The 25,267-nt window shown below is 53.5% G+C and overlaps 5 protein-coding genes across 5 annotated transcripts; 4 read left to right on the top strand and 1 right to left on the bottom strand.

Moving 5' to 3' along the window:
* Positions 1 to 5,461: 5,461 nt before the first annotated feature.
* Positions 5,462 to 6,976, bottom strand: CCM_04616 (uncharacterized protein; the record flags this gene model as incomplete). Its single annotated transcript, XM_006669764.1, has 1 exon — positions 5,462 to 6,976. One exon carries the CDS (start codon positions 6,974 to 6,976, stop codon positions 5,462 to 5,464), a length of 1,515 nt encoding a protein of 504 aa, XP_006669827.1.
* Positions 6,977 to 8,324: 1,348 nt separating this feature from the next.
* Positions 8,325 to 11,416, top strand: CCM_04615 (ATP-dependent DNA helicase pcrA; the record flags this gene model as incomplete). The annotated part of the gene is made up of 2 exons (XM_006669763.1): positions 8,325 to 8,392; positions 8,485 to 11,416. The coding sequence occupies 2 exons, from the start codon at positions 8,325 to 8,327 to the stop codon at positions 11,414 to 11,416; spliced, it is 3,000 nt and encodes a 999-aa protein (XP_006669826.1).
* A 2,168-nt stretch (positions 11,417 to 13,584) lies between these two features.
* Positions 13,585 to 15,974, top strand: CCM_04614 (neutral ceramidase precursor; the record flags this gene model as incomplete). The annotated part of the gene is made up of 3 exons (XM_006669762.1): positions 13,585 to 14,223; positions 14,280 to 14,810; positions 14,868 to 15,974. The coding sequence occupies 3 exons, from the start codon at positions 13,585 to 13,587 to the stop codon at positions 15,972 to 15,974; spliced, it is 2,277 nt and encodes a 758-aa protein (XP_006669825.1).
* A 5,300-nt stretch (positions 15,975 to 21,274) lies between these two features.
* On the top strand, positions 21,275 to 21,699 carry CCM_04613 (uncharacterized protein; the record flags this gene model as incomplete). The annotated part of the gene is made up of 3 exons (XM_006669761.1): positions 21,275 to 21,335; positions 21,396 to 21,455; positions 21,506 to 21,699. The coding sequence occupies 3 exons, from the start codon at positions 21,275 to 21,277 to the stop codon at positions 21,697 to 21,699; spliced, it is 315 nt and encodes a 104-aa protein (XP_006669824.1).
* An 898-nt stretch (positions 21,700 to 22,597) lies between these two features.
* On the top strand, positions 22,598 to 23,772 carry CCM_04612 (ribosomal protein S7; the record flags this gene model as incomplete). Its single annotated transcript, XM_006669760.1, has 3 exons — positions 22,598 to 22,801; positions 22,887 to 23,246; positions 23,548 to 23,772. 3 exons carry the CDS (start codon positions 22,598 to 22,600, stop codon positions 23,770 to 23,772), a joined length of 789 nt encoding a protein of 262 aa, XP_006669823.1.
* Between the last annotated feature and the right edge of the window lie 1,495 nt (positions 23,773 to 25,267).

Raw genomic sequence — 25,267 nt, 5'->3', positions numbered from 1 at the left:
CACAACAGTGCTCAGGAAACAACGAGAATGACAGGAAAAAAAAGTATGGAAATTAAAGCCCTGCAGGATCTGATCGGAACCAAGCCTGCCGAAAAAAGAAAGTGGCTGTACGGAAATCCAATGGGAAAGGCGGCCAGTTGGATGACAACTATCGTCGGTGCAAAGCCGCCCAGGCAAATGGATAGTGCAGATGGAGGTACCTGCTGGTAAGGATTAGTTGTCAAACCTAACTATGTCGTTAGCGGGCAGGCAGGCAAAAAGCATGAATGGTTGGCGCGAGATAGCCGTTGAGAGGGGTGGAGCACGCTGGCCGCTAGCCTCTGCATACCTGCCTAGTAGGTACCCTGATTCGGGGCACTATCAGCACTAGTATGTAGACACTAGCAAAACTACAGCGTAAAATGACTAGTGAATTCTTTAGGGTGACATTCCCATGTTTTTTTCCCTAGGCCCTTTTGCCACGCGCAGAACTTCCATCCCACCCTCCCGTAATCCGTAGCTTGGCAGTAGGCACGGGTGGGCTGCCTGCGTCCCCTCCCGGGTTGTGGCTGCGGCATGCACCAAAAGAAAAAAAGAGCAGAAAAGCGGGTCCGGCCCCCCGAACCCGGCCACAGCGGACGCCGGAATCGTACGATATTCCACGGCCATCAGGCGAGACGGGCTTTTCGACCTTGGGTTTCTTGGGGGGGTTTTTTTTCTTGTTCTTTTCGTCACGAAGAACTTGAGGGGGACGATTTTTCTCTGTTGCTCTTTTTCTGCTCTAGCGCCCGTTGGAACCCGCTGGCTGTCTACTGGTTGCTTAACTGAGCAGTGATAACACCACTGTAAAACGAAGCTACTACCTGGCGCTGAGATCCCCCGTAATGCCATGCGATGCGGCCACTACTCGCACAGCCACCGTAACCGCCCGCCCCCCCCTCTCTCTCTACCTGACCACGGTCGTCCATCCAGCTAACTAGTTGGTTAGATATTCCTTCGTATGTACGCTAACACGGATGACGGGCCAAGTGTGGCTACCCCGAAAAGTGTTCGCCTAACCTAACAACAACGGCCCTCAAATCCCCGGCAGTTCCTCAAACACACGCTGTGACGTCGGCGACACACGCCAGGGCTGTGCCCAGTCACCTGGCCGTTCCAGGTTTGCCAGTCGCCCTGGTCCTGGAAGGAAGGCTGGAAGGGAATATCCGGAGACGTGGCTCAATCATCACCCCCCGCCAGCCAATGGCCATGGCACCGCCTCGCGACCATACCTGTCGCATGAATTATAATACTGATACCTTGGATCCGGACAATGACGACTGGCAGGACTTACCTAGGTACCTACATAGTTCCAAACCTAGTTAGGTATCAAGTACCGAGGTATCCTCACCATACATACCTTATCCATGCCGAATATCCCAATATCCACTCCAAACTTCACCCGCCTACTAAGGCAGGAACCATTGGCCATCAAACTTTATCTCAACTTTGAATTGCATAAATCACTATGTATGTACTACTTGACCGATGACCCTGTCTGTTCCTCCACAATCGCCCCAATATCTCAGATTTCTCTTCTTTCCCTCCCTTCAACATCCTCCCCCATCACACCCTCTTTTCTGTGTCTTTTCTGTCGGGTTCCCGCTCATCCTCACGTCCTCAGTGGATCTGTCCCAGTAATCTGCAGCAGTGCTTCTGAATCCGCCTTTCTTTGCCTTGCTTGCCAACTTGCCTGTCTATATCTGCCTCTCTTATCCATCCGGGTCCGGCCGGATCCAACTTTACCTGTCATTCAACCGCGTTATCCACGACTTCCCGTCCCTAGCTGCGTCTCTGCAAAATTCGAGGCTCGTCTTCCATCAGTATGTCCAACGAATTTATGCCCTTTTCTTTTCATCCCTTGCTTCACGACCCGCTCGCCGATCTTCCTCGTTGCGATATCAATAACATCGGCGATCCCACCACTTCAGTCATGTTTCCTCAGTCAACCTTCACACTCATTTATTCATCTTTTCTTATTTTCCCCATCTTTGTTTCCGTCCTTTTTTTCCCATCTAGGGCTTTAAACCCCAGCCCCACGGCATAATTGCGTTCCAGAGCTTGAACCAAGCGACAGTATTCGGGGGCTCTCCAGTTTTAATCTTCCTCTATTATTACTATCACATGCATTTATACGTCAATATCTCAGAGACCAGCATTGAAAATCACCCCGCGAACTCTGTATAATTAATTCTTCACAATTGTATCACTACTGACAGCGTCTAGAGGTCAGACAATCTGCGCGCTTCCCCGATCCTTTTAAATCATCGCTTCGATCCTAATTAATGCGCCTCGCATTATGCCTCCCACCCTCTTAATCTTATTACTGGAGTATAGCACCCGTTTCACAATAGTGGGACGTTTTGTTTTGATTCAACTACAGATTACAGTGATAGTTCCTATTTTCCAGCTGAACAGCCAGCATTTGACCACATCACCAAACAACCATGCATTTCTCCTCAAAAGTACTGGTACCACTAAGCACCATACATGTATCTCCAATGCAAATCGTACTCGTATCGAATGGCGCTGGTGTTCCACCGGCCCGCCCAGACCAACCACTGCATGACCGCACGACGACGTGGGAGCCTCCCATTGCCTGGAGACCCTGCTCTTCTTTGCCCCAGCCTGTCTCTGGTCTTTGCGTAGCTTAACCAATCAATTAGTTGCCGTAGCTCACATAAATGACCCGAGAGGATGAGTTCGTCCCCATGCTCTAGTTACACGTAGTAGCAAAGGATTGCCACTTACATGCAGTGCGCTGTCATGGGTGTGTTGTCCAAATTTTGGGGGCAATCGAGTAATATCATATGTCCAGGATTATCAAAAGCTTAACATTCACTGTAGATCGAGGTGTCTTTGATATGTCGGAGACACATCTGTCTGTCTTATTGCATATGAAGGTTGTGAGTGCGGTGCGCAAGTGACAGGCTTTGTTGTGTCGCAGTGCACCATGAATCTGGTATAATAGCACAAAGAAAAACACATCTTCATCAACATATCTATACTCAATTATCAGCATGGTAGCGCCGTGCCGGCATCGAGGTGCGATGAGACGGCGCCGGACAGAATATCTTGTACGAACCCCTCAGTAAAAGTTTAGTCACTACAATTTTCAAAGGGAATATTTCCATTCTCCACATACCTGGCAAGATTATCTACTGTTTTCAGGCCATCGTTTGCTTTCTGGTCCACTGTCCTTCTCAAGACGGCGCGTTTCAGCTCGCAGATGAGCTGCACACGCGGACCGCACACCGATGCTTGTCCCACTCTGATCTGTCCCGCGTCTTTGACCCAGGCAAACTGGTTTCAGGACGTCGCTTTATAACTAGTGATTGGGGGACTCTTACTCGACAGAGGACGGCGAGAAGACTCGCGCAACGTAGAAGCGACCGGTGACAGTCTTCCGGGCCCGAACTTGCAGGGTTCAAGGCGAAGGAGCACGCGGTCACGGTTGTATACACAAGAGCAGCTCAGTATAAGCTCCTCGTACTCGTAAAAAGGTCGAGTCAAGGTACATGAAATGCTGGGCCACGCGTTGGATGGCGAAGACTGTTCTGCGTTCCTGTAAGAGGGCTATGGTGCAACCGTAGCTTTTATCTACCCTTGATATCTAACCTGTTCGTTTTAAAAGGGTGCATAATCTGGCCCGGGATCTGCTTTAATAGTAGGATAATAGTAACCAAATCGTGATGTGATGCGTGTCTCAGCACATGTCTCTACGGACTCAGTGGGTGGCAGGGAGATCTAGCGAGTTTATTGCAGATGCGCTAGATTGTTGCCTGAAGATGATCAGCATTTTCTCTAAACTCTTTTGAACTCCTAATATAAGCACACACATTCCGTCAACACCGCGGCCATACGACGGAGCGCTTCGCCCGGCCCCCAGCTCGCCAGCCTTCTAGTTCCTGAATCCTTCCATTTGCTCTCCACAAACGCGTCCAGGATCAGTCTGTCTTTTTTGCTCGGCATGGCGATAATTGTCTTTCAGTACGGCTTATTCACAGACTCTTAGTGTCGCTCCTAAATAAGCGCCCGTCTAGGCATCTCCAGTAGCTGGCGTCAAACGCGCAGCTTTTTCTGGCAGCGTGGTTGAGCCAGAACGCCCCAGCGTCCAGCTCTCGCGCATGTAAAAGTACAACTTGAACGGTACTGCGTTTGATCTTCTCTGAATTGGCCCCTTGAATGGCCGAAAGTGACATTTCTAGTCGACATTCGTAGTGATTTGCCCAGTCTTCCAAGCTAGCCGTCCACATCTCGGGTGCCTAGCAGCAACCTCCACGAAGAGTCCATGATAAACTGCGTTGGTGCTACATATGAATTCCCAGCTTATGGCTGCGACAATATCCTTTTTCCAGTCGACGAGGAAGCTATCAGGGCGTAGGTCGCCGCATCGAAGCCCAAACTGGCTCGTCATGTCTGGTGCCACGTACCGAGGCCGCCATCTTCTTTGCCTGGGCGACCAAGTATCCTCCACGCACCCAAATCTCGACAATTTGCCTTTCTTGGTCAGCCTGCGAGGTCCTGCGTTGAAGCAGCAGTCGAGTTGTCGCCTCCACCAGTGTCTTTTCCTTAGAAAAAAGGCAGAAGCCGTCCGGACAAGGCACACAAACGACGACATCGCTTCCTAACTCGATAACACGGACCCTGAGTAACATACATAACCGCCAAGCCGAGGAAGACTCCATTGATCTTGCAGCTTTCCCGAAATGCTTCCAACCGCAGACACAGCGTCTTTGTAGAATGAGCGGCGCTGTGAGCTGAGCTTTTGCCTTCTCCACTGCAGCACCATTCAAGTCCCAGACGAGCTCGTCAGCGTTTGCACGTTCTTGACCCATTTTCTCGGTATTACAAGGGAGAATGTAAGATCAACCAAGTCAACAAGGTGCAGCCAACGAGTATGTGTGTATGTGCAGGATGGTGCGACCGGGAGAAAGGTAAGACGCACGAAGGCACTGACAGCTGTCAGGTTCCGGCCTTGTCTGTTATTAACCTCAGTGTTGATAAGGCCTGTGCCTGGGGCCGAGTTACGTGGTTACGCATAACATAATCGTTGCTGTTCCTCAAGGCAGAGGTGCACAAGGGGTGTGCAACGGCGGGTCGGGCGACGAGGTCATACAGTAGGCTTATATTGTGTACTAGGTTCATTCAGGAGTTAATTAATTCTTTAACAAAAAAAATACTTGTTGTAGAGATTGTAGAGCTTTCATTCTGAAGAAGAAAAAAACGACAAAGAAAAATCGCCGTCATGGTGACATGAGCGCGACGTCGGATGACCAACAACGAATGGTCCAACGCCGCGAGATATCTAAGAGCGCCTCCCCATAGTGTTGACATTGGTAGGCATGCAAGGAAAAAAAACGAGAGTCATGACCAGTAGACTCGTGATAGTCGAAACAAGGTGAGGGCAGGATAAAATAGGCATTGTGAACAGTCATCCTTTTTACCACAGGTCGTCCGCGCTTCGCACCATTTCCACCGTGGGCGTTTTGGGCACCATCCTCTTCATCCTCTTCCTGTCCTCCCTAGTCACCAGGGATGGTGTCATAGGGACACAAGGTGTGTATGGCTGGTAGGGAGAATATGGCACAGCGTTCGCTGTAAACGGCGTCCGGCCTCCCCCGGGCGACAAAGGGCCGCGCCGCTCAAACACGGTCTGCTTAGTCGTCTGTCCGTGAGTTGAAGGCGAGCTCAAAGCGGGCTCATACGCACGAAGAGGCAGTGCTCCGCCCGTGCGAACCGCCGATGGTGCATTTCCTCGCTGGAACCGAGCTCCCGACCGCGGCGACAAGGGCAGCGTGCCAAACGTAGCCCCGGGCTTAGGCGAGGACGGAAGGCCCAGCAAAGGTGCCTGCGAGTGCTGAGAAACAGCAGAGTCTGGATCTCCTTCTGCTGGCAATTGCGACTCCTCTTTGGACGTGTTGATCTGGGCGAGCGGGGCGCCGAGACGTCCGTCAATGCTCAGGATACTCTCCGGGGACCGGCCAGGTGGCGTAAGAGGCAGCGTCAGGCCGCTTGATCGAGCCTGGCCGACGGAGCGCGCCTGGTCTGTCGGCACGGGAGGCGGGTCGGCAGGTGCATAATGTCGGGGTGGGATGGCATTCATCTCTTGGTCGTCGTGGCGGGGAAAGGTGCCCGTTTGCGGGGTCATGATAGGTGACGAAATGCTGAGGCCCTTGGGCTTGCTCTGGCGCGGAGATCGCAAACTAGAGAAGAAAGACGAGGCTCGGGACCGGAACTTTTCATCGCTCCCCCCGTTCAAGTTGAGATTGACGGGCTTGCTTTTTTTGGACATGGCGCTGCCACGCTGGCTGGCCGGGCCAACGACAGGAGGCTCCAAGACGATGCCTTTCTCCTTGGCGTCCTCGTGCTCCATGACATGCTTGTACATGTCCTCGAGCTGATTTTGAGCCATTGCGTGGTCTGCTGCAACAATGGCCTGGTCGACTTGAAGATCAACACCTGGAACGGAGGCGTTGGAAGGAGAGGCGGGCGGGAGAATGTACGGCGTGCCGGTGAACTCGCTTCTCGTCGGCGACTTGTATGAAAAGTTGGGAACCTGTGCTACGGCACACTTACCCGCCAGCGGGTATGGGTCGATTTCCGTCTGGAACCTGGGACTGCAAATCTGCGCAAAGGCGGCAGCGTAGGCGACGGCCTCGTCTTCTTCGTCGCCGAGGAGATGCTCACGGCGGGTTTTTGACAGGTACAAGAGCCCAAGGGCGACAAAAATCAGAGCAACAGCGTAGGCTCCCACAATGCCGCCAATCTCAACGGGCAGGTACTTTTTGTTGCGCAAGGCGTGGGCGGAAAAGGCAGGGCCGTCCTCGGGAGCCGGCGTGGGCGCAAAATAATTGTGACGAAGGTCGCTCAAGACGCTGGCGTGAACAAGCGGCAGTAAGGCGCACAAGGCCACGACGATATGTAGGGGGGAGAGCGTAGAGAGCCCAGGTGGCATGGTTCGACGTGCCAGCCGAAGTTGGGCAGCTACTGGTGTTTTTAAGAGGAGGCGATCACGATGTGCTGAAACCTGTTGCTGACGCGCCTCGATGGATGAGGACAAGCACGGAGAAAACGACGCTTACAGAATCAGGGGGATGACGGAGGGATATAGCGAGATGCGTTGGGCAGGCTGGTGATACTCTGAGGGTGGTTGGTGGTTGTGTAGCACTTAGCGCTGAGGGCTACCCGTGCGGTCCTCCGAGGAGAAGGCAGTGGAGGAGAGGCATTATTTCAGTCGGCACCAGGGCCACCTGCCAGACAACAGACAAGCCCGAGAAAAAGAGGGTGGCATGCATGTTTGATGGCGAGGTAACTGGCGTTGGCGGAGGAGGGGCCGTGTGCATGGACGACGCGGTGAGAGGATTGTGGTTGGATGAGGATGGAGGGGAGGCCAGTCGGGACAGGGATTTAAGCGCCCGGCTTCTGGGCTGAGGCAGCAGGCTGTCGTGATTGGCTGCTGCACGGTTCTAGTCACATAGACTAAGACCACAGGCCCCCCCGCCTTGTCAATTATCAACTCGGCACCTTGGATAATGCGCTGATCGACGTTGTGTTTTTTCCTCTCTTTAATAATCAGGTTGCTAAATTTACATTTTCTCTCGGACAAAATTCTTCAGGGGCTAGCGACTATTCGTACGTACTTTGACCTCAGTTATTACAGGAAGAAATATGAGACATGTTAGTACGGAGTACAGTACTGTCTTAGTTAGTACTGTACCTATGTAGGCCTACATACAGTGGGGGGATGTAGGTACCTGTATCGCAACACTGTCACCGCCTTCTAATAATACACCATACACACCACACCCATCTGGCTCGGTTCTGGTTACCCCCTCCCCGGCCCACCCGCGAACAGTAATTATTAAACGGCTTGACTTTACGAGCAGTATAGATTACAGTGCGAAAGAACTCGGGAAGCAAAAAAAGAAAACATACAGCAGCCGGTGTTCAACTAGTTACTAATCTGCCAGTCAGTAGCTTGACTTCAGCGGAGCAAACGAGACGCGGTATTTTCTACTGCCTATGGCCGTATGTACCAGTTGGTTGGCCAATGACTTATAATGATTGTAGACTCGGCGTCGAAATGATTTCCAAGTGGAGGCAATCCTTGCAGCGGCCTTTATTCGATGTTGCAGGCTCTCTCGCCTAACTAGGACGCGCAAAGTAAAAGAAGCGCGGGCGTGTAATTGTAAGTATACGCCTTTGACATAAATAAAGTGCTTGGAACGGGCTGGGCAGGAAAACGATGCATTGGTACAAATTAGTCTCCAGTGATTGTTTACATAGTAGCACGTGATTTCGCGATGCCGCTAGCCCCGTCGCGTTCCCTGTCGCGTCCTACTGAAGATTTGTCCGGAATAGCAAAGCAATAGTTTGAATTTTTACTCTTCGAAACTTGCACTCAATCCGGACTAATGCTCGCTACTAGCTAGCGTTTGTATGTACAACAGTCGCAACAACTAGCCGATTTTCTCCACACGCCCGCATCGATGCTCCCTCCGCCATGGCCGCAAAAAACACCCAGCAAGATATCCTTGCTTCCCTAAACGCGGCCCAGAGACGCGCCGTCACCTCGGAATCCAATACCGTCGCTATATTAGCTGGACCAGGTAGTGGGAAAACACATACCCTCACCTCCCGTGTCGTATGGCTTGTCCAAAAGGCGGGCTTTAGACCCTCTGAGATGATCGTTGCGACATTCACGGTCAAGGCTTCGAGGGAGATGCGAGAGCGCATTGGCAAGATCTTGGGGGAAGAGATCCAGAGAAAAATTGTTCTCGGCACATTTCATTCAATTGCGCGCCGCTACCTCGCCTCATACGGCAAGCACATTGGCCTCGACACTAAATTCGGCATTGCCGACGATAATGACTCCAAAGCAATTCTCAAGAGACTCATCAAACGACTCGGCCTGCAGCTAGAGCCCGCCATGGCAAAGGGCTGGATTAGCAAGAGAAAATCTAGAGGAAGCATGGACCCGCCACCAGTACAGAGCAAGTACCCCGACGGAAAACCAAGGCCAGAGAATCCGAACTTGCAGCGATGCTTCGATGAATACCAGGCCCAGCTCGCCTCGGCCAATTTGCTAGACTACGATGATTTGTTAGTCCGCTGTGTTGAGCTGCTGCGTGCATACCCCATATGTGTTTCCAACGTCAAGACCGTCCTAGTGGACGAATACCAAGACACAAACGGCATCCAGTACGACCTCATGAAGCTCTTTGCTCAACGACGCCATCGCATAACAATCGTTGGTGACCCTGATCAGAGCATATACGGCTGGCGCTCGGCCGAGATTAGAAATCTCCACCGACTGCTGCGCGAATTCCCCGACACCGATGAAATCTCGCTGGAAGAAAACTACCGTTCCTCCAAATCCATTCTCAGCGCCTCCCTCAACGTCATTCAGCAGGATGTCAATCGCTACGAAAAGGTCCTCTTGCCGATCCACAGCAAGGGCACAAAGCCAGTCCTGCGACATTTGCAGTCAGCAGCCGACGAAGGCGAGTGGATTGTTAGAGAGATACAGCGCGCAACTCTCATGACCGGTGGCATGCTCAAAGGCGAGGACTGCGCTATACTTCTCCGCTCTGCTTCGTTGTCTCGTCATGTAGAGGCTGCGCTCGGGAAAAAGGGAATACCATACCGGATGGTAGGCGGCCACAAGTTTTACGAACGGAAAGAAATAAAGATCCTACTCGACTACCTCCGCGTCGTGCATCAGCCTCACAACAACGACGCTGTTGCGCGCATCATAAATGTTCCCAAACGCGGCATTGGCGAGATCACCATCAAGAGCATCCTAGAAGAGGCCGAAACCGGAAAGCGGCCAATGTGGACAGTCTTGGTGGACCACTGCGAAGGAATCTGTCCCATCGACAGGTTAACGAAGTCGCAGGAAAACAAAATTCGTGGTGAGTTGGTAAGAATCATCACATCGCTCCAAAAGCAAGTCGAAATGGGAGAGCCTCAACCTCTAGTTGAAGTAATTCAGAGGCTGATAACGGAGCTGAATTATGAGCAGTTTTTGAAGAAAGAATTCGGAGAGGACCACGAAGGTCGGTGGGCCAGTGTGCAAGAATTTGTCAACTTGGCAGCGGACTTCATGGTGCAATTTGATCATTTTGACGAAGATGCCCTTCCTGAGATTGAAGAAGCCGAGGAACAAGGGGAGGACACCCTACTTGGGCGTTTCTTGGCCAATATTGCTCTCGCTTCCGACGCGCAAAAGGACCAGGAAGACGGCGACAGCTCCACGTTTGTGACAATCTCGACCATTCACGCCGCCAAGGGTCTCGAGTGGCCTATGGTCTTTGTTCCTTGTGTGTATAACGGGTCTATCCCGCATGCTCGTAGCGAGGATGACGACGAGGAGCGTAGACTGCTGTACGTTGCCATGACACGTGCCAAGTGCCTACTCTACTTGAGCTGTCCCTCCACTACTTCTTGGGGCAACGGGGGTGCCACGTTGTCTAGTTTCGTCTCGGATATCGCCGACACGGCCTTTGCCCAGCAAGGTCCTTCGTTTGGCAGAAGCGTTGTCGAAGACATTGCTAAATTGCTCCAACGATCTGCGCCATCAGAGAAGGACGTGTTTGCCAAGCTGCCACACCTGTTTTCAACCGAGGACGATCTGTACCCTGCCGACCCTTCAAACCCGCGGAGATTCAAGGGCTTGATCGGCAGCGAGGGCAGCCATCGGGGTAGCACGATGGGCAGCAGCAAGCGCCAGCGCATTGATGGTCCAGACACTGCCGCGGCGGTGGATTGGAAGCCAGGCTACAAGACAACGATGCAAGAGTCATCCGGCTTCACCATGTCGAATCTTCCCGGCTTCATGACAGCCAGCGCGCGACAGAACATTGTCGATCTCGAGGCCGTGGAGAAGCAAACCGCAGAGAAGAGCACGATGAAGACTGTGCCGAAGCGCAAACACGACCAACATTCCTTGCTTGGCTACGTGTCGTCCGGGCCAGGCAAGCCGACGGCCACTCAGTCAGCGCGCCAGTCGTCGGCCGCCCTCGGTCGACTTAGCTCTGTTGCCAAAGCGGCGGCCCCTCCAGCCATCGAGACGAGTCTCGCGCGCCATAATATTACGCACAGACCGGATTGGCGGGTGCCAGGGACGAAGCGATTACACATCCCGAATGAGTATCCATTCCTCTACAGCTCGCCTACCGAGCCCGTCTCGTCAAAGGAGGTCCCCGAGAAGACAATAGCCCCACAGCGGCCCGCTTCGAATATATCTCTTATACAAAACCCGACGAGCTTTCAAGCCGGCAAGATTGCTGGCATACGGCGGCCGGCGGGCATGGGCGCGCCTCCGGTGCTAGATAAAGTGCGAAGGCCATTCAAGCGGTTGACGGTGAATCGGCAAGCAACGAAGCGTGAATAGAGTTTTTTATCTTGTCGGAGAAGCATTTTCGATTGGTGGAATCTATCTTTTGTCTGCGGCGTAAGTTATGGACAAGTGGGCATGGTGGGATTCTTGTTTGAGGAACGGAAAGGCATGCTGCGGGGCGGGTAATCATGGATTGTATATGTGTCGGCAGCACATCCTTTTCCCATTTTTTTGCGACGAGTTCTAGGTGTTGACTTTGTAATTTTGTCCGTGGCCGTGGCGGAATTCCTTCTGAGATGTCGTTGCTGATGAGTCGGCAGCGTTGTACCGACAGGAGCCCGACCAAGTTGGCGCAACCATCAAAGACTTGTGCATTAGCGGCAAAGGCTATCATAAGTTACTTCCTTTCTGTTTCAGTAGCAGCCAGATACTTATAGAGGTCAGGCTTGTAAATACGTGTAATGTTGACTTGAAGCTACTGGCCTAGTACGGTACCCATCGTGCACCCGTTGTATAGTGGTCATGTCTTGCAACCACGCACCCGGCTTTGTACTTATTCAGTCCGAATTGTTTATTTCGAGAAGATCATACAAGTATTATCTTGCTCGATACAATTTGAAAGTCGCGAGGAAATTCAGTAATGGAAGTGAGATTATTATAACTATCACCAGCCCCACCGCACATCCCCCGCAGCCGTATTGCCGTGCTGGCTGTACCTTTTTTAGAGTGCACTAAACAGGATGGGGCGTTGTGTTCAAACTTAGTAGGTAGGTACTTGATGAGGCACTTGGGAACCTGCAAGGACCTGGACATGAATTAGGCTGATGTCGCTCCGGGGCTGGTTGCTACTTTATAACATGTCCGAGATGACTACAGCAGTCGTCTTGACAAGCTTTCTCTAGCACTTGGACGAGGCAAGACGCCAGTCGTCGTGGAACCTATAAAGAGAGTCCGGGCGATCGCTGCCGCAGCGGGGCGCTCGCAAGCCTCTCCCAGACGAGCTAGTCAACTTAACGTTAGTATACCTATGTACATAGTAGTGGACGGAGCGATCATGGATCAGCGGACCGCTTCATCGCAGTAGCGGTCCACCTGCCCAGGTCACCAGCACGTTGCCCGAGGCCATCCAAAGGTCACTCATGTGCCATCGAGTTGAAGTTCAAGCGAAGGGGGTAGTTTATCCAAATTGAGGTGCGGAACACGCGACCATGTCTTGGACGGCACGAAGCGTGGGCCAGTATCCGTGTGTGAGTGGGAAAAAGCTGAAAATTTTGTCGGCGTCGCGTCGCCGTTTGCTGGGCCAGCAACACATATTGACTAACAAAGATCGGCAGCCATCATTGTACCACTACGACACCGGCAAAGCTGACAAAATGAACAATACACGTCAACAATACACCCTTTTATTAGTGACTTGGTCCCTACAAGCACCTTGGACGGTTCATCAGAGACACATGGACCGCACTAGCTCTCCAGGCAACATCACTGGTCGAGGCATACTGGCTAGCTACCATGACTGCTTCCCCTGGCTCTCGCGGCCAAATGGTTGATGAGTAGACTCAGCATGCAAACCTGTCAAATCAGACGAGCTGGGCCAGCCAGCCACAGAGGACCACGAAATGGGCCATGTATCCGGCTACCCCTCCCTTGAGCGTCCACTAACTAGGGTTCGACGATGGCCCTTTGTCAAATCTAGCTTCTGGTTCTTGTTTGCCTCCGGAGCTCGTTCATTGGCGAGAAGAAGAAATGAGCATTTCGTGTCTCGACAATGACGTGCAGGAGGTAGCGACTCGAGACATTTCCCCCTCGCGCTACCAATACAGGCAACCTCTGCCTTGTCATTCCCAGGATGGTGAAACAGGCAGCTCATACCAGTCTGGAACTTGAACGCCAATACCAGCAAGTTGTGGACAAATTGCCATGAAATGCTCGACCCCCAGCACCAAAACCGTAGGGGGGTGCATCCATTCAGCCAGTCGAATGCCGCGACGTCACGAGGGGCCGAACCAGATCCGCCACTCCTAGCGCGATACAACTGGTTGCTCTCTAGCACCGACCACCAGACCACCTTCGTACATAGTAGCCCCGAGCTACAGGCATATAGCTTCTTGAAGAAAAAAAAGGACAATAAATAGTCGAACTCCTGCTGCGCCGAGGAGGTGTTTTGTCCAGATCGCCTTTTCTGCAGCCTAGGTAGTCGGGTCTCTTACAACAACACAACAATGGGTGTTCCGGATGCTCCGCGAAAGGCGCCGCCTGCCTCTTCTTTCAAGACTCTCGCCGCCGTCTTCTCCTTCGTCTTACTATTCATCTTTGGTGTCTATGCGCTGGGCATACCCGTCGACAGCCATGACCGACGCGCCTACAGCTTCGCCAAGGCGCACTTTGGCCACCGGGCGAGCTCCGCCGCCTCCGCGTCGGCCCGCGGCGACAAGTACCTGATTGGCGTGGGCAAGGCCGACATCACCGGCCCCGTCGTCGAAATTAACTTTGCCGGCTACGCCAACCTTGACCAAAAGGGCTCCGGTCTGCGCCAGCGCCTCTTTAGCCGCGCCTTCATCGTCGGCGACAAGAGCAATCCCGACGACCGGTTCGTCTACATCGTCATTGACACCCAGTCGGGCGACACGGCCATCCGCTACGGCGTGCTGGACGGCGTCGCCGCCTTGGGCAGCGATTACGCGGTGTACGGCCAGCAAAACATTGCCCTGACGGGCACGCATAGCCACTCGGGACCTGGCGCCTGGTTCAACTATTTGTTGCCCCAGGTCACGTCTTTTGGCTTTGACAAGCAGAGCTACCAGGCCATCGTCGACGGCGTTGTCCTATCCATCAAGCGCGCCCATGAAAGCTTGCAAGAAGTGCGTCGCGTGATATGAATCTAATTATTGAGGTACAAAATAAACTGACCAGACAGGGTTATATTGATGTGGGAACCACCAGGGTCCCCGACGGCGCCATCAACCGCTCTCGCTGGGCCTATCTGCACAACCCCGAAGAAGAACGAGCCAAATATGAGGACGAAACTGACACCACGCTCACTCTCATTCGCTTCCAGAGGGCTTCGGACAGCAAAAACATTGGAACTCTCTCCTGGTATCCTGTCCACGGCACTTCGATGCTTGGTAACAACACCCACGCCTCGGGGGACAACAAGGGTGTCGCGGCTTGGATGCTCGAGGAAGACATGAAGAACGACCAAAACACCGCCGAGGGCTTCGTCGCCGGATTCAGCCAGGCCAATGTCGGAGACACAAGCCCCAATGTCGGAGGCGCCTGGTGCGATGACGGCACTGGCCAGCAATGCAGTCTCGAGAACAGCACCTGCGCCGACGGCAAGTCGGAGTCGTGCCACGGCCGCGGTCCGTTCTTTGAGGCTCTGGACCTCGGCGTAAAAAGCTGCTTTGAGATGGGTCGCCGCCAGTACGCCGGCGCCAAGTCGATTCTTGTAAGTTTTTGGCCGGCGTTGAGCCCACACTCTGATCCCTTGTTAACACGCAATCAGGACTCTCTAGACTCTTCGGGCACTGCCATCTCTGGGTCGACGGTCAAGGCCTTTCACTTCTACAATGATATGCGCTACTTCAACTTTACCCTTCCCAACGGCGAGCAGGTCCAGACGTGCCCGGCCGCTCTTGGGTACTCCTTTGCGGCCGGCACTTCGGACTGGCCTGGCGCGTTTGACTTTACGCAGGGCGATTCGGGCAAGCCCAGCGCCAGTCCTATCTGGCGTGTCGTCTCAGGGCTGCTCAGAGAGCCCAATGAGCAGCAGAAGAAGTGCCAGGAGCCCAAGCCGATCCTGCTCGACGTCGGCGAGATGGAGACGCCGTACCCATGGACGCCTAACATTGTCGACGTGCAGATGCTGCGCGTCGGGCAGCTCGTCTTCATCATCAGCCCGAGCGAGGCGACAACCATGGGCGGCCGCCGCTGGCGCGCGGCCGTCGCCAGGGAAGCCACCGCCTTTGTCACCGACCCGGTCGTCGTCCTCGGCGGCCCGGCCAACAGCTACGCGCACTACCTCGCGACGCCAGAAGAGTACGACGTGCAACGCTACGAGGGCGCCTCGACGCTCTTTGGCCGCCATGCGCTCGACGCCTACATCCACCTCACCGTCAGCAACATGCGCTACCTCTGGCCCAACGCCACCGACCACCCGGCCCAGGGCACGCCGGCCCCCGACAACCGCGGCAAAATGCTCTCGTTCATCACGGGCGTCGTCGCCGACGGCAACCCCATTGGCAAGGCGTATGGGGCCGTGCTTCGGCAGCCTTTGAGCGCCACCGCCGTCGGCGCCGTCGTCAACGCCACGTTCCAAGGCGCCAACCCGCGCAACAACCTCCGCCAGGAAGACACGTTTGTCGCCGTGGAGCGGCAGGGCGCCGACAGCACTTGGTCCCGCTACAAAGACGATAATGACTGGTTCCTCGTCTACTCGTGGCGCCGCACAAACGGTCTCCTTGGTTGGAGCGAGGTCGACGTGTCGTGGGAGACGCAGCAAGGGCACGCGGAGCCGGGCACGTACCGCTTCAAGTACTATGGTGACGCGAAACCCCTCATTGGACGCGTCAAACAGTTTGAGGGCACGAGCAACTCTTTTACCTTGTCTTGATTGACCGGGTGGCGGGGGCGCAGGGGTAAGCAAAGGGGATGTGCCTTTGGGGGCGCGCAAACTCGATACACTTGTATATAGATTTTTATACGAGATTGACATGTAATTTGTTACCGTTTTGTCATGACGAATCTAGCCGGACTTCATATCAATTACTTCTTTTAGTTCAAGTTGCAAATACGGGAATGCGTGTTCGACAAAATTCCAACACTGATTATCCGTCTTGTGCACATGTATGCAAATTATGCAATTGGGGGCTCATGTGGGCAACTTGACCAGTCACTTCTTCTTCGTGCTTCTAGAACACGTCCCTCTCTTTCTATTTTTTTGTCCTATCTTTCTTTTGTTTGCCCATAAGCGTCTGGGGAAACTTTGTCTCTGACACCTTTGTTTGCAGGGGGGGGTTGTGGTGGTGGCACGTCATCAACCCGTTTGTCTTGTCTTTTTTCTCTCCCCCTTGCCGTGCGCCCGAGAAACGTCTTTGCTGATCCATCGGAAGCTTCTCGGTCTGGGGTTTGGACTCCCTTCGGCAAAGTCGCCTTTCAAACCAAAATGGTCCAACTGGCCCGGCCCCGGCCGGGGACACAGGGATGAACATGCTGATGAGGAAGGGGGGAGGGGCGCGAGGGGGGGGAGAAAAAGGAGGACAAACATGTCCGCTTCGTCATAAATGATAGACTGTTTTTTTTATTCAGGAATATGCATCCTGCGTGGTGCCCATCGGGCAGTGTCGCCGAAAATGTTCCGAGGGCTTGCCCTGCAAGTCCCTGAGAGTTCCGATTCCCCTCAATCTTCTATTCTATTTTCGACAAGTTCATCACGAGCCTGTCGTGCTTCTCTTGTCCCCTAATTAGACAAGCACTTGCCTGTTGTGACGACAGGGGTGGTGCGTTGCCTGAACGTGTGCGAGTGTGTGTGTGTGTGTGTGTGTGTGTACGGAGTAAGGATGACAGGTACAGGTTCTAGTCTCCGCTCGTCGGGAAGAGAGCAGGGCTTGAAAGCGTCGCACAACATGATCCAAGACGTTGAGAACGACAATTGTGTGTCAGCGCGCGGAACGCCGAGTTGTGCCTTTGCTGCCTCGCCCTTGGCCCCCTCCCTCGGCTGCCTGGGGGCACCCATCTTTCCCACCCTCCATTTTCCCCTGCCGGCAAGTGCAGTAGAGGGGGCTACGCCTCATCCTGTGAGGCTTTGCACGGGTTCATTAGCCCTCTGGCTGCGTGGCATTGAAGCCATAGCTTTGCGCCTCTCTGCATGCATATGTAGAACGGGACAATCGCACGCTCATCCGGTGGCGGTCTGTGCAGAACAAGAGAGGGAGTTGGTACCAGTGCGGAACTCTTGAGCCGATATATTTGTACTGGTACGGACGTGAATTTTCCGAAACTGTGGTTCTTGGATGCATCGGCCCATGGCTGACGCTGATGCTGTTAAGGATCTCCGCAGCAGCAAAGTGTGTGGCAGGGCGCCCGCTCTGATCAGTCCGGCTGGTTGTCACTCCTTTCTGATCCGGAGTCACTGTTACTTAATACTCCGTAGTTACTTCGCAGCCGAGTCACCTCGTCTGGTCTTTCTCGGTGGCGTCGTGATCCGTTAATACAGGCTTCCACGTACACTCGACCAGGCACGCATACTGCCCGAATGCAGACCGATTGCAAGACCATCGGTTCAATATCCTGATGTGGAGCTATTGTGGTTCTTTTCGGTGAATACATGGCCAATCTGTGGACAACCAATATTAGTAGATAATTACTTCTGCATTCCAGGCACAAACCATGGACCCCTGCCATTATACGTCTTCCATATGTGCCGACCTGCTCATCAAGCTCTGTTAGCTGCGATAACAACCAATATGCTACTGGTAGTGGTATGTAGATGTGGTCTCTTGTGGTGGAAAGCAGACCAGGGCTCTGTCGTGGTGGTCGCTAGTTGCGGCACAATAGGTCCGACAACTATACAGTGCGATGCCAATTCGCAGTTTCTTAGATCCAGTGAATCGCACAGTGTATTGGCAGGTTGAGTTGTTTTCTATACCAGGATTTTCTGTAAACGGTCAAGTGATGGCCGTGGTGGGATTTTCAGTCCAAGCTGTGGGAACTTCGCTGTCAGAAACAGTTGACATAGTTGTTTTGTGAGCTCGAATCTTTGTGGAGTTGAGCGGCACGTATTATTTACCATGTCATAACGCCCAACCGTTACCAGGTTTCAATTTCAGGAATAGATTGTTCTGGTTGCTCAATTTTTGAGTTTGCTGGATGTGATGTTGATTGCCGCTGGCAGGGAAGCCCGTTAGCCGACACAGCGCCATGTTACAGTGCGCGGGGAAATTTCTGGAACAAAGTATTGCGCTGCTTGTATCATGCGAGTGTTTACGTTTGATAATAGAGCGATTTCGTATTCTTCCTTTGTGCTGCGCTTCTTGATTGGATGCTGCCGGTCATGGTACTGCTTCAGGCCCGGAGGACACTCCGTCGCAACTCCTTCACCATGCGTGTCCCTGGTCATCTGCAGCACACCGACGGAGATTTTTGTCTTACCATTTTACGGATCTTGCCACGAAGCAGGGTCCTTGCTCGCTAGACTTGATAACGTGGCAAGCCACCACGTCTTCCTGCCAGACAGTCTCTCCGCCGGCCAACGTAGGATTCAGGATGTTGCGAGTCAATTAGTCCTTCTTTGTCAAGGTCTCGACTTCTCGGGGGTTTGCACATTTCTTTTGACGGGCCGGTCCGCATTCATAGGTTAGCTCGGCCGGATATCAATCAATCCAGGCGCTCCGACCCACTGGCTCAGTCGAAGCCAAAACGGATGTAGTATGACTAGATATGTGTGCCTTGGCTATGATGATCAAGCATGACTCATTGCAGGAAGACGAAGCGGCGCCGAATAGTGTTGACGAGATGAAGGTGCTTGCTGCTGACGTGATCATCCAGAGATGCACGAAGGCATCACCAGTGTGTGTACATGAGGCATTGTAACTCGCGGCCACTGTTGGAGAAGAATTGACCAAACATGACTGATTACCTAGTACGACTAAAAAAATAGACATTGGTTGTTATGTACGTGTCCAGGAGGTGATCGGTCTGAAAAACGTGCAAGGAGAACAAAGGTTAGAGAGGCTGTCGCATCAGCGAGCTGACGGGAAACAGCAAGCAGACCACCTGCCGCGCTGCCCTCTTTGCCTTCTTTCCATGGGATCGTGTCGCGTGAAGTTGGAGCTGTGATACGCGTCAAGCCCAGCCATCAGTTAGTTGCCTTTGCCTCGTCTTCCTCGATCCGTGTGTGGCTCGTTCCTCCCTCCACATCCAACGGCCAGACCGGGGTCGATGGTTCAATTTTGGGGCCGCACTAATACCTATCGTCACACATCCCTCATATCCCTCCTATTTCCTTCGGGCCCCCTGTTCCGGGAATCGCGGTGCCTAGTTGTCTTGCGGCTTCAACAGTACGGAGGCCGCGGAGGAAAGGGATAATCTGACTGCTCGTAGATCCCAGCCGATCGGGGGAAAAGTAAAAAAAGGAACCGAAGGCACACGACTCATACCTCATACACTCACACCCAAGATCCGAGGGCGGTTTGGCAGTCTATGCGCACTCGTCAGCATAAACATAAACAGTGAACTAGCCTCGTCTCCCACCCCCCTTCCTGCCAGGCCCGCAGTCAACAAATTCAGCTCTGCAAGGTGCAGCCCGCTGGCGCGCACCGAAAGAAATCTGGTCAATAGGCAAACGCCACCATTATTTGCGGCCAAAAAGCCATTATACACAAGGCACAAGGCTACGGATCTCAAGGCCCGAGTTGCCTGTTGTCATGTCCGAGTCCGGGCGCTGGTGCAGCGACTGTTTGTCTGGTGGCAGGTGCTTCGGTGTGTTTGGCAAGCAAGCTGCGCGACTGCCTTGCTGAACACGAACTTTGACGGGCAAAATACTGAACTCAATACGGCGTACTACAGGATCCAAGTTTTCAACTCATCGTCTCGTTCCCCGCGCCCGCCCGGGTAGTGGGATGGTCCGAAAGCCAGTCTGGATACGGCCCCTGTGCCGACAAGAACAACAAATAGCATTCGCAGCGTCGCCCGCAGTTGTGACGAAGCCGAGCGAGGGTAGTGTCCACAAGCAATTGCCTAAGCTAGCATCTTGCAGGCTCGCTGGGGCTGACTTTTGCCCAAACGTCTGGTCGCCTGCCTTTGCCTTGAGATGCGACAAGGATGCTGCTGCACGTCCAGTCTCCCCGGCACATCCTATCCACCCCCTGGAGTTCCATGACAGCCACAGGTGCACCGCAGGCTCTGGAAAAGAGGCTGGATCCTGCGGAACTGGGGACTCGCCTGTGCCAGGCTGCCAGCAGCTCTCTGGCTGGCCCAGGATAGGGGGATGTGATGGGTGCGGCCGCCATCACAGCCTCCGCAGAGCACTGGCGCACCGGCACCCGAGAATAATCGTCAGGCCACGCTCATGCCAGTCAATCATGCAAAATATCCCGGTGATTGGAGAGGGGGCGACTGGGGTACCTGTGGCCCTTGAGTTTGGCCCCAGCAAGCAGGTCCCCCAATGCGCTCAATGGGCTAGAAAAGCTCTTGATTTATTATGAGCGAAAGGGCGGCTGCTGCAGTCCCCTCTCTGTTTCTAATATGTCGTGCTTCAACTCTGTGTGGCCGCGCTGCCACCAGATCCCACACACCCTTCAATGTTACTCGGGGCACTCAGGGCAAGGCCGGAAAAGCAACGCGGAGAAAAATGGCTCTGGCCCAGTCTACCTTCCCAAACTACTGCCAGAACGCATCTTCAACCGCCTAAAACAGCAACATTTGTCTGCTTCCTTCTTTGGACCCGGCTACTTTGACCTTCCCTTCGTCTTTCCGCCGCTGGTCCTCTCTGCCTCCAGCATCTTTCTGGTCCACGCTTTTCTCAAATGCCGTCAGTCTTATCGTTCATGATATTTTATCGGCCCCCAACGCGGTTCTGTCATTAATCGCTCTGCGCTACTCTCTTTGGTGCTACGACTTGCTGCGTCATCTCGTTCATTGCAGTCGGGTCTGTGTGTCTTGCATGGTATCACGGTTGCGCGGATTGTACATGACAGCGGCAAACCAAGCCGTATAGCTTCGCCCCGGCCTAATCGCTCCGCCTATATATTCTTGAGCTTATCCTTTGCTTGACCTATAGTATTCTTGAGCTTATCCTTTGCTTAAGATCTAAGCAATCCTCCCCTCTATCTCCACACTCACAGCCTCTTCCTCTCTACACTCTGGTGATATATTTCCCATTCCGCGTTGCCAACTGTTTGCCGAGCCACCAGGATGAGCACATCACCATCAGGCAGCACAAGCGGCCCTACACCATGGCAAGACAAGCTTGAAGGTATGAATTCTCTACTGCGCTCTTGATGCTGGAGAGCATGCTCTGACTGACTCGGTACAGAGTTGTGTCGTGAGGCGCAGATACTGCCACCAGTATTCCATATAGTTTCCGATCGACGAGGTTGGCTCTCCAGATGCATCCAAGTATCGCAAACTGTTGCTGACAACCAGTATTAGGTGGCAGGACAGCTTGGTCAAGCCGAGTCACGGTGCAAGGAAAGGTTTTAAGTGCCCGGTTTTGGTACGATGGCAGAAATCTTAACAATGCAAAGGAGGACGCTGCAGAATGCGCCGTCAATTGGCTTACCTCGAATACTGGTCCTACCACAAGTACTACAGCCTCGAGCACTTGGACAGGCTGGTGATTCTTGCGACCGCGAGTGACAAAACGCCGATGATGTGAGACCATCACGATCGAATCATTACTTGGAAGTCGCCCTTTACTCTCGATTTCACACAAAAAAAAAACAGTTGGTGTTTTGCGGTATCTAGCGAGCATGTGAGAATGCACACAGCGGGTGGTGGTAGTTTGAGCCGTTGAAAGCGTTGCATTTGGCATATTTCATATTTGCATGGGTAGCACTGCATGGAGCCAGATGGGAGCGGAGCAACGTTGAGCCAGCGACTCATCTCATCTCAACTTTTTATAATTAGCTACTTTCAAAAGGCGGTCCATTCCGAGGTACGGAGATCGCGGGATTTTAAGCGGCATACAGGTTCGCTGCAATGGTTTGGGCCAGGTTGTAGGCATTAGACCCCGGTGAGAGGGAGTCGGGTTTGGCCTGCAAAAGGCTAAATGTGCCTATTGCTGGATATTATAGTAGTTCCCTAGCTAATTGATCACGATACATAGTCAAGTGCTTCATGAGAGAAGGGACATCTCTACACAAGATCGCGCAGCCTTTGTAAATTGGAGGCCCCATTTCACCTTTTCCGTCGCCACCACGATGCAGTCGGAGACAGAACACCGACCATAGTGCAAGCGAACGCGGTAAACCCAGGCTTGACGTCCAGCAGCCAAAATCCCGCTACAGTTTCGCCCCCTTTTCTTCCGTCAGAAAAAAAAAAACGGTGTGTGGTTGATCAACTCAACTCATGATCGCGAGTAGAGGGTCAGTCGGCTGGCCTCCGGAGCGGATAAGCTCTGTTCCGAACCCGCCAGGAGCTACGACAAGCCAGGAAATTTCCATCTGGCAACACGCGAGCTCCTGCGATTGCGACGACAAAGCATTACCTCCCACCCGGGACTCTGATTTATTCACAATGGCGACCGCAATGCCTAGGGGACTACGAATTCTCCAAACGTGTCGAGGTCTCGCCGTTCGCTCGGCGCCCCCTGCTTGCGCCAGACCGCAGGCGCTGCTACACGTAGCTCGACCCTATCGCTTGCAATCGAACGATGCGAAGACCCAAATTCCGAGTGTTACCGAATCAAATGCCACCAACACAGGCAGCTCTATCACAGAGGTAATTAATCCATTTTGACGGTCCAATTGAAGAAAGATGGGCGCCATTGAACAAGGATGAGGACTGACTAGGCCTGGCGTCGCAGGTATCCTCTTCGAACCCGATTGATAGCGTCGACGATGGTGCGCTCGAGCAGATGCTATATGGTGGCCGGGCGAGCAAACAAGGCGGCCTGACGGATGCACAGGAGGAGGTGCTCTACCGCGACGGCGAGATTCCTCCCGCGGAGAGCGCCGAGGCCGTGTTGGCCTTGGGGAACGCGGAGGCGGACGAGCTCGAAGCGGAGGGCGCAGTTGGCAAGGACATTCAGAACCTGGGACACAAATGGCCTCTGCCGCAAAAGCCGTATCCGGAGGGCTTCAACGTTAAGAAGCGATACCATGACGTGGTGGAGCAGATTACGAGGTTGATGATGCGCGATGGCAAGCTGGCTACTGCTCAAAGGGTACGTTTCGTTTACAATGCTGGTGGTCCTGCAATATACTAACCACCGAGGGCCTTTTGTTTGGTTGCAGAATCTGGCGATGACGATGAACTTTCTTCGGATGGCGCCGGAGCCGACATTCAGCCCCAAGTTCCCGCTACTGCCCGGGACGCCGCCGGCATCGCACCTGTCGCTGAACCCGATCCTGTACCTGACGGTGGCGATTGACTCGGTGGCGCCGCTGATCCGGGTCAAGGCGATCCCAGGTGCAGGCGGCGGCGGGCGGGCGCTGGACATGCCGCAGCCGCTGACAGTGCGGCAGCGGCGGCGGCGGGCGTTTACGTGGATGCTGGAGGCGGTGGAGAAGCGGCCGAGTAAGGGCAGCGGGCGGACGCAGTTTGCGCACCGGCTGGCGGACGAGGTGATTGCCGTGGTGGAGGGCCGGTCGTCGGTGTGGGAGAAGCGCAAGCTGGTGCACAAGCAGGGCACGACGGCGCGCGCCAACGTGGAGAAGAGGGTCATGATCAAGAAGGGTGTTGGGAAGTAATGGAGCGGAAATGAATAGGAGGGGATGGGGGTGAGTTGTGCTTTGTATTATAAGGTTTGATAACCGCCTCTTTTACTCTCTGTCCTGCTGCCCACTGTAGTGGAGGGATAGAAAGGGAATGTAACATATAGAATGCCAGGGGCGAAATGCATGAGGTTGTTTGGAGCCATTGAGGCTGACTGATGCGCAAGTGATTTTGATGTCATGCGGAGGGTATCGGTGCAGGTTGACGGCACCAATCTATAGCCTAGGTGTAAATGTTTGTGGAGGATGCTGGTCTGGCTACTGTGGTGCTGTTCTAGTCCTGAGCGGTTTGGGTCGAGGTGTAGGAGTGTGACGCCCACGATGACGGCCCCCGAGTTTAGATTCCAAGTCCATCTCGCCTAACTCACTTAATGGCTTGCAGTGGAAATATGTATGTTTTTCGCCGTCAACAAATCAAGATGGTCGTGGGTTTGGTGGGCGGAGGATGAGGTTGACGGGGAACGAGGCTTGGAGGCCTGCATAAGGTTTTGGTTAGGCTCACGGGACGATCAGTGGACGTGGCAGCCCATTTTTTTGGGGGCCTGTTGTTGCTTGCGCGCCACTATCAGTTGACTGACGAAGCAGAACTATGTAGGGAGAAGCGGAGCCATTGTCTGGGACGTTGAGTATTAGAGAATGGTTTTTTTTCTTGTGCTTTTTTTACAAGTCGATCGGTCAGGTTTACTTATTGTCAACGACAGTGGCAGTTGGCAATCGACTCAGCCTCTCACAATATCTAGGCCAACAGCAAGCGTGAGTTGAGGAGCCACTTGAGGCTGCGCCATCTGCAGCGGATTACCCTGTTTGGGCGCTAGCTTCAGCACTCAATCTTGGTGCTTCATTGAGTTAGTGGTTGGTTGCTTTTGCCACCAGTTCGTAAAGTGGTGACTGCCGGGGCAAGTGTATTATGCATTATCCGCTACGTGACAACTGACCGACCAGACAAAAAGGCGGGAACCCGGTAAAGGACCTTCTGGCACCACTTCAACCCCACACCGTAAAACCCCCCTTCTCAACGAGTCGGCCCATCGCAAGTCATTGGACCTCGACAGCACAACAGGGAAAAAAATAAATCGGCCAGCCACCTAGCTCCATCATCATCTGTCAATACACATTTGAGACACTCGACACTATCTGCTCGATCTTGTCTTTGCGCCAACGGATCGACGCTGCAGAGCACGCCATCCTGCCGACAGCGGCTCAGACATACTGGACTTAGCCACTTCGCCCTCCCCACTGTAGACAGCTTTCCGTCTGCGCATGTGCGCGCGCGCCCCCGCAGCTCCAGGTCCAGGTCCAGCTCCAGCACCAGCACCAGCAAACCAACCCATCACCGAGATTGCGTCCAGTCGCTTCTCGCAATCAACGACGGAGCTCATCGACTTTATTAAAGATAACAGTCTGATCCAAACACAATACGTCTGATAGCCGCCTTCGCCGTTTCTCTGCCTCTCAATCGACGGCAACAACC

This window comes from Cordyceps militaris (genome assembly GCF_000225605.1).
Source record: "Cordyceps militaris CM01 unplaced genomic scaffold CCM_S00003, whole genome shotgun sequence".
Taxonomy (NCBI): domain Eukaryota; kingdom Fungi; phylum Ascomycota; class Sordariomycetes; order Hypocreales; family Cordycipitaceae; genus Cordyceps; species Cordyceps militaris.
The sequence above is the reverse complement of the archived record's forward strand: the minus strand, read 5'-3'. Positions and strand labels throughout refer to the sequence as shown.